Source organism: Osmerus mordax, chromosome 4 (assembly GCF_038355195.1).
Source record: "Osmerus mordax isolate fOsmMor3 chromosome 4, fOsmMor3.pri, whole genome shotgun sequence".
In the NCBI taxonomy this organism is placed as follows: Eukaryota; Metazoa; Chordata; class Actinopteri; order Osmeriformes; family Osmeridae; genus Osmerus; species Osmerus mordax.
Window position 1 is genome coordinate 2,091,342 of NC_090053.1, and position 11,413 is coordinate 2,102,754.

Consider the following 11,413-nt stretch of genomic DNA (forward strand, 5'->3'; position numbering starts at 1 on the left):
TAACAAGAGCTTGTGTATGACTCACGGCAAATGGATGTGTTATTATAGTTCACTGGTTTTAATCACTGTCATTCAGGCTAGGGAATTTGAATGGTTCTGTGTTTTGTTCTTTATTTCAACACTACCCCCTACAAATCCGTCCACATGAAAGCAGCAGGTTAGCAGTTAAGCTAACAGGTAGTATGTAGGGATGACACCTTTAGATTTGTGGAAAAACTAGGACCGAACACTAGGAGGGTTTCTGCCACCAATCAAATGAAAAGTAAAGTATACACATGGTGTGTTTTAGGGTACCAGTTTACGGACACAAAAATTGGATGTATGAACATAAGCAGGAAGAAAATAGAATAGCAGTCGAAGAAAATCAAAATTCATCAAATTTTCATAAAAAAATCGGGGTTGGGTGAGCTGTGAAGCTAACAGCGGCAGGGTTGGCATAGCAGTAAAGCTATGGGATTGGGTTGAGCAAGAGCACTCACTGACCCTGTGTTCTTTCACCCCCTCCAAATGTCACCAGGCCTTTGTTGATCTCACTGAAAGGTCTTCGGCTCCTTGTGTGTGTGTGTGTGTGTGCGTAGGTGTGTGTGTGCACCTGTATGTGTGTGGGCCCTTGTGTGTGTGTGTGTGTGCGTAGGTGTGTGTGTGCACCTGTATGTGTGTGGGCCCTTGTGTGTGTGTGTGTGTGCTTAGGTGTGTGTGTGCACCTGTATGTGTGTGGGCCCTTAGCAGGAGGAGGATACTCCGCCTCAGGGCCATCTCCAGATCCACTATATTTTCCAACCCCACGGTGACCTGGTATTTAGTTAAAGATTACAGAGGACACTCATGCGCTTATGTCTCATGTCGTTGCAGAGGATATGCATTAACAAATTATTTATGTCATTTCAATCTGTTCCAAGACAAGCGTGTGGAGAATCGAGCATGTCTATTAGACGGCTAATTGTGTTACATATCTTTTTAGACGGTACTTAAATACTATACTTAAAGTAACTACATGATTACCCCCAGGTGTCAAATACAGCATTAGTTTGCTTTGTTACTGCAGCTCTGTGCCAGTGTGCCCCCAGCCAGACTAATCTGCTGTACATGCAGCACACATGGCGGGTAGCGCTGAGCTGTATGTCGATGAGGATGGACGAGGGAGAGGGATAGAGACTAGGGGAGACGGAAAAAAGAGAAGGAAAGGGGTTGACAGAGGAGGTAAAGAGAGAATGAGCGGTGACAGAGAGGGGGGGGAGAGAAAGATGGAGAAAGGAAAGAGGAGAGGAAAAGCGAGAAGAGAGATGGAGGATAGGGAAATGGAGAAGAGGGAATTAAAGTGAGAAGACCGAGAGAGAGGAGAGAGAAAGAGGGAGTGAGAGAAAGAGAGAGAGCTGCCAGGGATAGCAGTCAGTGATCCACACATTGCTGCTGGCTGAAGTCTCTATAATCACTAATTTCCATGGCCTCATCATGGTGTCATTAGCCCACGACCAACACCCTGTCCTGGGCACGCATGCTCTCCTTCACCCACTTACTGTCACCTTCTGCCTGGCAGTAGAAGATCATGTCACTCAGATGTGACAGAATGGCTTTCATTTGGATGGGGGGTGGTGGTGGTAATGCAGAAATCAGCAGCGATTAGTTTACCATAGGCAATAGAGAAACAATGCCAGCCTCTAGCTACATGGTGTTTGTGTGTGTTATAGTCAACATCCTAGCTCATAGAAAAGGCAGTGCTTGGGTTTGATCCTCCTCTCTGATCCCTTCATCATCTAAAGATACGCATGTCTCTATTGGCAGAGCCTCAAGGAAGCCTTTAGATTACGGTTTTTACTTGTCTTAATTTTATTAAAACTGGAAGTCTGTGTGCTTTGCTTTACCGTCCAGGAGACTGGGGGCCAGGGGATCCCTGAGTGGCCAGGGGATCCCTGAGTCCACCAGACAGCTAGCCTTTAGATATGAGGGGACAAGGATTTAGGTGTGTGTGAGATGCTCTCTGGAAAGGCCAGGAAGGATTCAGATTTTATTATACTGTTACTGGATCCCAAAGGGATTTTGTAGGTGCTTACTACAGTGTCTGTAAGATGAGCTGGTGGTTGTTTGCAGAGATGTTTGAGACACAGTAGATAAACATTATGATCACAGCATGAGAATATATGCCGAAAAAGGATTATGTTTCAATTTTTAACACTGATTTTCAATAAGATGTGGTGTTAAGGTGAATATGATTGCTAAATAACATATATCTCTCTTCTTCCCTCAAATGCTAACAGAAAATACAGAAGACAGCTTTCAAGATGACAGGAAATGAGCCCTCTGGTCTGCACACTGTGGAAGACTAGTGATTTTGTTGTTGTAAATTGACCTTTCTGACAACAAGTCACAGTCTACCTCAGTGGACGGGTCCTTTTCAACATTACTCCAGCTGGGTCTTGCTTTGACATATTTGTCATGCCCCCTAAAAGCCTCAAAGTGCCTTGCAATCAGGGAGGTACTTGCCTACAAATAGTCTCACACGGTAAGTCTCTGAAAGTCTCCTTCTATATCAGTAAAATTGTGTGTGTTGGCCGGGTATGTGTCAAGTCAGTTTCATTTCAGTCTATTCAAATAGTGCAGCATAGATATAAAATACATATGAAATATAATAGATATGAAATATACAAAAGCTATTTATTTATAACAGTTTTCAGAATTGAATTGACCCAGCCCTGCTGAAGTATCCTCCAAAGCTACCCATGCAGCTGCACCAAAGACTAGAACATGTACTAACTAGTACATGATTTAAAGACGCTTGCTCTAAATTCTGTGAACGTATTCATTTAACAGATGCTTTTATCCAAAGCAACATACAGGAGTGGAACCTATGACCTTTTGATCTGCAGTAATTGTATCTCATGGGTTGATAATGATGATTCTGGATCTTTCTGCCAATCCAGGTTCTTTTTTTTATAACTGTAAATGATGTAGATTTAAATAAAATGCTTTTAAATGGTTGCAAACTGATTTGTTCCTTGTTCGTAATAAGCTACACTATTATGTTTCTACTGTAGCTAAACTATCACCATCAATTCAATCAAGCAAGGTTATGAATCCATTTTAATCCCACTGAATGACTGAGTGCATCCGTGAAGAATCGCTAATGCAATTGCTTTGTGCGGTAAAAGGATGGATGGATGGATAGACGGATGGGTGAATGAATTCATGGATTTGTAGACTAATAAAAGCGTGTCATAATGGCTTGTCTGTGGGTATGAATATGCATTAAGAAGTAGGAAACAATACGAGGGGGTGTTAACTCCCGACTCCCACTGAACGTTGTGAGATGTTTCCATGACGACTGCCATAGCAACCCACACTGCACCGCCAGCATGGTTAGCTCGAAGCTAACCCAGCTTGACAACGTTCTCTGTGGATCCTCAGACCTTGAGGGCTATTGTTGACTACACTTAGCTCTCTCTGCATCTCAGTCTTTTTTTTCGTACACTCTCTCTCTCCACTGTATTTCACACACTCTTGCTCAGTCTCTCATCACTCAACCGGGTCAACTCCCCCATGTCCTTCAGATGAGTTAAAAACTCATTATGTGGAGTATGTGTGTGTTTGTTGGAGGCTGAAGGGCTAGAGCTATAGTATATGATAGCATGATCAGGCCTGTTACTATGGTCCTGCCAAGCCAGGCAACAGAGCTCATGCTGGCTACAGCAGCCATCTCTCACAGTCCGAACACTGTCGTCTCAAAGCAAATGTTTGCCTTTGTCGTCTGTCGGACCCCAAGAAAGATAAGTGGACCCCATGGTCACGGCTAACGTAAAAACATATAAATAAATGAATAAGAAATAACCTTTGCTTACTTTTGCGTGGGCCTTTTGTGTCTTTGTGCAGTGCAGCAAAGGTCCTTTTTCACCTTGAGCGAATGAAAGGGAGCGAGCGTTACTGAGCGCTGAGAGGGCTGCTTCTGTCCTCAAACACAACCTCCTCAGGACAGGAAGACCAGTGAAGTCTGGACGAGAGCACCCTAGTCCCTGACACACTCCTTATGGCAACTGAATGTTTCACAGATCATATTTAAAAAAAAAGAGGTATGGATGCTGGACCTTACAGACCATAACAGACGTTTGTAGGCTAGACCTAGACTTATACCTTTATATAGACTTATACTTAGACCTTTAGCACACGGCACACTGTAATTGCCCTTCGTTTTAACTGTAGAGGTCATTTTTGATTTGAAGCTGATGAAGAGAAAGAGGAGATAATATTAGGCATATTGATCCTAGGTTGTAAGAACTTTGATCGATTCATATTTGTATACAAATATTCAGGTAATGTATATTCATTTATTTCCTTTATTTCTCTAGGCCTATTTATATATTTCTGTTCAGTTTTCTGTTCACTTTTTCCATACATACAAACAGTGGTTATAGATTAGAAAGTAAAACACAAAATCGTTGACCAGAACTGAAGCTTCTACCAGTATTTCGGTGGTTGGCGTCAAGAACTCGCATGCAGCGAGACGACCGTAGATCAGAGCGGTTCTAAAACCTCTTCTGATTCAGCTGTCATCTGGACAGGGTGTCCCCAGAGCCAGAGCCATTCTCTCTGGCTCTGGGTGTCTCTATTTGAAGGCGCAACAGGTTATGAAAGAGCGACCCCTAGTGGTGGAATAGGACCTGTGCGTCGCCAGATGTTCCCTGCAGTTGGACATACTGTAATAACTTAAACATGAGCCAGGTTGGTTTAACCTCGTCCCACACACCAGATGACACCTCAGCTGTAGAAATGAGGGAAAGGAAAAATAATTTTGATTCTTGAGCTTTTCGCTGATTATTTGAGTCCAGTTAGCGTATGTTATCTAAACAAAAATAGAAAAACAATCAGGAATACCTGTGTAAAAATGGATACAAAAAAGGTAAACTATATTTACAGCCTACGTATTTCATTTACATTGTCTACCATGACGCTATACATTTGGTGTCATCACCGTCATAAAAATGCACGATCATGTAGGCCAACGTGCGCGTATGGAACTAGTTAGGTAGGCTGTATAAACTCGGTGAGACCGATCATCTTTTATTTTTATGACTAGTATCTCTCTCTCTCTCTCTCTCTCTCTCCGTCTGTCTCTCTCTTTCAAACGAATCGGATCGAATGGTGTAATGACGTCATGTATCAGCTGACACGTTTGTTTTGCTGGCTTCAGACTGAGTCGCAGCTTCAAGGAAGGAAGGGATCATCAGAGGACTCGAAGGACTAGCTACCGAACAAATTGTGCTTTGGTCGGCCACCGATAACTTTACAATTTCTGTTTTAAATTTATTTTTAAAAATCCGAAAAGTGTATAGTTTCAACTACGCGGGTGTTTGGTCTGTGTGCAAAAATGCCTTCAGAAAAAACCTTCAAACAAAGAAGGACATTTGGTAGGTATTGGTAAACCAAAGTTGTCTTATTTTGTGTGTAAGAGTTACATTGTCATGACATTGTTTTTTTATTCTTGATAAGTCGGCCTATATTGTAGAATATACTGACCCAATTCAGTTTGTTTTAGAGGCCCGAAATGTTCTTTGTTTACAGAGCAGATGGTTACCTAATTCTCCCAAATGTGTTCGTCACTTTAACATCGATCTCTCGTTAAAAAAGACAAACACAACGCAAGAGGATTTTCGGGAGAGGAGATAAAAAGGCACAACAATTATGGTTTTGAGTTTAGCTCCAATGTTTTACTATTTTGGGTTCAGGGGTGGTGGCTGTAACAAACGTAAACCACACAAGACCAAATCCTTACGAAGCCTGTTAACAATATAAAACGAAACAAAAAATAAGGCGTCTATAAAATGTCAACGATTGATTCATACGAACATACGCCCGGAGCGACACAGATAATTTTCGCTGGAGCCTACTCTGTTTATTTGTGCCAGGGCAGTTAGGAGAAAAACAAGTAGGCTAGGCTTCAAATCGCTTGTGTCGAAATGTTGTGCGCTGCAGGATTGGGGGATGGGACGGGTTGGTGGGGGGTGGGAGACTGACAGGCAGGCAGCCGAACGGGTTATAATGTACTAGGCTGACAGGAAAGTTCTTAATCTAATAAATTATCGTTTGTCGTGTCATCCCGACTGTGCTAGTTTCATATCCCTTTTCCTCGATTTTAAGCCCACAGGGCCTTTAACCAGCGGTGCCAGAGTAGCATTAGGGTACTGCATTAGCTTAGCCCACGAGTAAAACGTCTTGTTTTACAGTACAGATGCGATGCACACTCCTTTGTCCCAAGGCCGCGTCTATTATGTTAATTATGTCAGTGGACAATACCAACAGAGAAAAGCAGAAACGATTTATTCTCCAAGTTTTACATATGTAGCCATAGGCAGTGCAGATCCTGTTTCAAATCTAAGGATTAGTTTCTCTGCCAGACAGTGAGTTTTGAGTTCCATGTGCCTGCAACTGCTTAGTGACAGTCGGCAAACACTGCTCTGTGGGCAGTTTTTCCAAGTTCCCAGCTAATTTCAAACCTCTACAACAGCCATTCAGGACCTTTTCCACCAGCAAGGAAGCTGACAGATAATTGACTAGGCCTACATTATAATGTAGATAAAAATTGTTAGCTAGCTAGCCGATTCAGTGAAACAAAATGAAAATATTGTGTTGGAGTGACCAGTGAGACAGGCTGGTCTGAGGTAAAGCTCTCAAACAGAGATCCCTTGTCTCCATGACCTTCCTGGGAAACGGTTCAATACAGACAGACACCACTGTTGTTCCTCATTGGCTCTGAAGTCTTTTAAATACAGCAAACAACCGTGCAGATTGTAAACTAATTGCAAAAAAAAATGTTATCTTCCTAGGCAAACAAGTACTCAGGCAAAATGTGAAAGACATGTTGAAAAGTATACTTGGGCCAGAAAAATCCATCCAAAAGTTATAATTTTCGTGTTTATCCTTTATGGCCGTAGAGGACAAAGAAGCTAATGCTGAGATCTTATCAGCTGCTGAGGTTGCTGTTGTTTAACACTGGGGACAAACACCTGCAGGGGTCAAAGTTCACCAGGGACGGGTCATAGTTCAGCAGGGAGAGGGGTCTCTGTGGGACCAAGCACCATAGATATATATAAACACAAGCACTGCCTAACAGACCTCCAAAAACTTGTCTGTGGTCGCCTTTTAGATATGTTCACGTTCGCTGTACCTGACAGATAAATTTTATCTGGGGCAGGAAGTAGGAAGTGGCTAACCTTGTTCCATTTCCTGTGTGTTAACAGAGCAGAGGGTAGACGATGTGAGGCTGATCCGAGAGCAGCACCCCAACAAGATCCCAGTAGGTCCCTGACACGCTACATAAATCTGCTTTACATGCTGCATGCATGTCCCTTACACACTATATGCACCCAACGCACTACATGTGCTTCACATGCTACAGGTCATACTACAAACATTTTCCGCCATTCTAGATGCATGTACTACCATCCTAGATGCGTGTACTACCATCCTACATGCATGTGCCACCACACTTCTTACGTGTGTCACAACGCTGCGCACGTTTTATTTATTTTTCTAACAAATAATTCATCTGCATAAATGCCCATGTCATAAGACGCTGCTGTGGTTGCAGGTGATCATCGAGAGGTACAAGGGAGAGAAGCAACTTCCAATCCTGGACAAGACCAAGTTCCTCGTCCCCGACCACGTCAACATGAGCGAACTAATCAAAATCATCAGGTATGTCTGGATGGTCCCAACCCTGAGGGTGTGTGTGTGTGTTAGTTAGCATACGCGTGTTAACACATTGTTGTGTGTTAACACATATGTGTGTTTAACCCTTGTGTTATCTCACATAGAAGCAGAGTGTCATCAGAATAGAGAACTATGCGTTGGATGTTCTGCCTTATTGATATCCAGGACGCGCCATCCACAATGAATTAAATCCACCTTTTGCTAGCTACAGACCTGCTGGCTCCTTCTGAATACATCTGAGCAGAGATCAGGTTCTCGCAGGCTCTGTTGTGCTCAGATCATTGTGGGCGACAGATGAAAGATGATCTAGACGCCTTGTGTCAGGAAACTACATCTGAAGTAGAGGCTGCTGTCTCTCTGTATCTATCAATTGGAACCTTTTTTTGGAATTAAAAACCCCTATGGTTAATATTCACACAAACCTAAACGCATGAAGCCTGGTCTTCATTTCTAAAACATTTGTGTGCTTTTTCGAATGGGGGAGGGGGGCAGGGGGGAGAGGGGGGGGGCAGGGCGGAGGGGAGTTGAACCTGCAAGCTCTTGATCTGAATTCAAAAACACGGAGCTATTCATAAACTGAGCCTGACCTGTCATACCCCCTCCAACCCACAGGAGGCGCCTCCAGCTGAACTCCAACCAAGCCTTCTTCCTGCTGGTGAACGGGCACAGCATGGTGTCCGTGTCGAGCGCCATCTCCGAGGTGTACGAGCGCGAGAAGGATGACGACGGCTTCCTCTACATGGTCTACGCTTCCCAGGAGACCTTCGGAACCCCAGCCGACCAATGAGACTCCGTCCCGCCGACACCTGACCAGCGTTTGGACAATGATACTATGACTACCATTCCCCCTCCTGTGATTTTCTGCCTCCCGTCCTTTCCCCCTTCAAACCCAACCCAGCCCCCCTCCATTCCTGCTTGCTGTAAACCCCTTGCCAAGACTTCAAGGAGCTGATAGGTGCCCTCCTCTTCATGCTTTAAAACCTTTTGTAAAAATGAGAATATTCCTGCTTTCCTAACCAGCCCTGCCTCTGTACCCCACCCCACCCCCCTCTACCCCAACCAGCCCTCCCTGTCTCAGCCTCCCCCCACCCAGCCCACACCCCTTCCCACCCATCACCCCCCTCTACCCCAACCAGCCCTCCCTGTCTCAGCCTCCCCCTTCCCACCCAGCCCACACCCCTTCCCACCCATCACCCCCCTCTACCCCAACCAGCCCTCCCTGTCTCAGCCTCCCCCCACCCAGCCCACACCCCTTCCCACCCATCACCCCCCATTTCTCCCCCACCCAGCCCACACCTTTTCCCCTCCATACACTTGATCTTACGTTGTCCTCTTAAGGTGGCTTGTTCTGTTGATGGAGTAGAATAGCAGAACCACGATTGGCTGTTTAGATTCCTACCTCAGTCAGTCGTTTAAAGCCATGTTTGGGTCCTACTTCCAGCGTCTGTGTTGCGTGGAGCCCGAGACATCCCCAGTGTGCAGTAGTGTTGGGTAAGCTGAGCTTGGGTAAGTGAAAAGGGCCGGAGGAACTAGAACAAACCCATCAACAACTGCTTAGGAACCTTCAGGGTTCCTTTTAAGAATCTCCAGTTTGAATCTTCTCTGATACACGCAGTGCCAGGGCATGTGATAGATCACACAGTGGCATCTGTCGGAATGACTAAGGCTTAGGTCTTTAACGCCATAAAGGAATTTTTGTTTCCACTTCCTCATTGTGTACTGATTCATCCAGGCAAGCTGTAGTTTCCTTGCACCACCCCTGTTCAGCTCAGCTCATGGGATGACCTTCTAAGTTCTTTGGTTTTGTTTAGATGAAGCTCCTTATTGAAGCATCCATGATCCTTATCAGTTAGTTTGTTTCCCGCCTTGCTGCAAGCATCGTCTCACAAGCTGGGAGATACGTGGAACTTCAGGAGAGGACTGCTGCTTGCTATGCTTCTAGAATCTTGCGTGATGATTGTAGAGAGATTTAAGCCTCAGTGTACAGATAGAATAATTACTTCTGAATTTATAAATCTATGATGTTGAACACTACGATGAAGAGCATGACTGATGGAGAAATCAGTGATGCGGACGATATAAGGAGACTTAACAGATTCTATGATAGGAGAAGGGAGGGATGGATCAGGAACTCTTTTGAAATACTCGATAAAAAAACCTTTGTCCTTTCTTAGTAAACACAAGGAATAACTAAACCCCCTGTCTCCCTGTCACGTGACTAATTTTGTTAGAATTGGTCCAAACCAGCTTGCTGTTGCAGTGTGTAAACCTGCCCAGCCAGTTCAGATCTGGGATTGGAAACAAAGGAGGGAAACATTGCCATCCCTCCTTCCTCTTCACCCCCCCCCCCCCCCCCCCTTGATGAGCGTTGTGTTAGGCCTCACTGTCACACGCTCTGTTTGGGATTCCTTTTAGAAGGTTTGTCTAAAAGGTTAGTGTTGCATTTACACTTTTAGAATGTGCTGTCCCGCTCTCCCTGCTCTCCCTCCCTGTTTCTCTCTTTCAATCCTCTAAACAACATAAATGTTTAGATGCTTTTTTTTTCTCTTTTTTTTTTCTCTTTTCTTTTTACTCTTTTTATTTAATGTGATTATATTTTATTGTAAAATGTGTCCATAAGCTTCTTCTGGGCGTTCTAAACCACAGTCCTTTATGGAGATGTGATTTAGGGTTGTAATAACATTGTCATACAACGTGTCGTAGTGGAGGGGTTGCTCTGTGTTCCTGGAACAGCCGTGACCCCTTGTTGATGCCCTCAGTCTTCAAAATTACAGCAATATTACACAACCTCCTCTTCCTGTATTTATGTTGCTATTTTATGAATAAAATACATTGAAACAGTATGGTTGTGTACAATAGCAGTGGAAGAGAATGCTGACAATTCAGCCATGACATAGTTGATATGTTGTCTCACTCAGTTGAAATGTTTGCAATTACAGTACAGAATCAAAACATTTTATTATAATTTTTTTCAAAGGTTGTGATGCGATTTTTATAAAACATAACTCCTAAAACAATAGAAAAATGACAGAAAAAGAAACATGTTTACTGGCTTTCATGTTTCTACACCAACAATTCAAAATCTGCAGTTTTTGTTGTTTTTGTTGTAAAGATAAAGCAACATGCATAGCTGTGGATACAGAGATGGTAGTTACACTGAACACCTGTCCTGTCATTCATCATCCTGGCCACTAGGGGGCTCTAGCTCATACGGATCAGCTGAAGACCTGGATCCCTGTCTGGCTCAACATGGTGTCAGAGAAGAAGGATGAAACAAAGGTAGCGTAGGGTTCTACGGCTTTCAGAAACTTGCCGATTGAGCTCATATAAAATATTCAGCCCTATCTCACATGAGGAATACTACAGTCCAGCAGGAATAAAAATATAGATCCTAAATCCTCTGTCCACTAGAGTCTTGTGCTTGGCACATTTCTCGTTTCATACGGACGTCCCTGACAGAGGGGTGGGTCTTTAACAAACACTCCTGGGATTGGTTCTGATCGTCTGAAGACGACACATTTTCACCAATGAAAAACCATCAATGTCTCTCATAGCAACCAAAATGGCAGTTCACTTTCCTGCAAGTTATGATAACCATAGTCAAGTTATGATTACCATAGTCAAGTTATGGTTACCATAGTAAATTGGACTCAATGACTCCACATCATTTAAGTTGAGATCAGCATTCATACACACGACATTCACCCGGTTAAAT

General features: G+C 43.8%; 1 protein-coding gene across 1 annotated transcript; it reads left to right on the forward strand.

The window, feature by feature from the left end:
• Nucleotides 1–5,183: 5,183 nt before the first annotated feature.
• map1lc3b (microtubule-associated protein 1 light chain 3 beta) lies at nt 5,184–10,541 on the forward strand. The gene is made up of 4 exons (XM_067235072.1): nt 5,184–5,396; nt 7,227–7,282; nt 7,577–7,683; nt 8,311–10,541. The coding sequence occupies exons 1-4, from the start codon at nt 5,357–5,359 to the stop codon at nt 8,483–8,485; spliced, it is 378 nt and encodes a 125-aa protein (XP_067091173.1). The 5' UTR covers nt 5,184–5,356; the 3' UTR covers nt 8,486–10,541.
• Nucleotides 10,542–11,413: the final 872 nt, after the last annotated feature.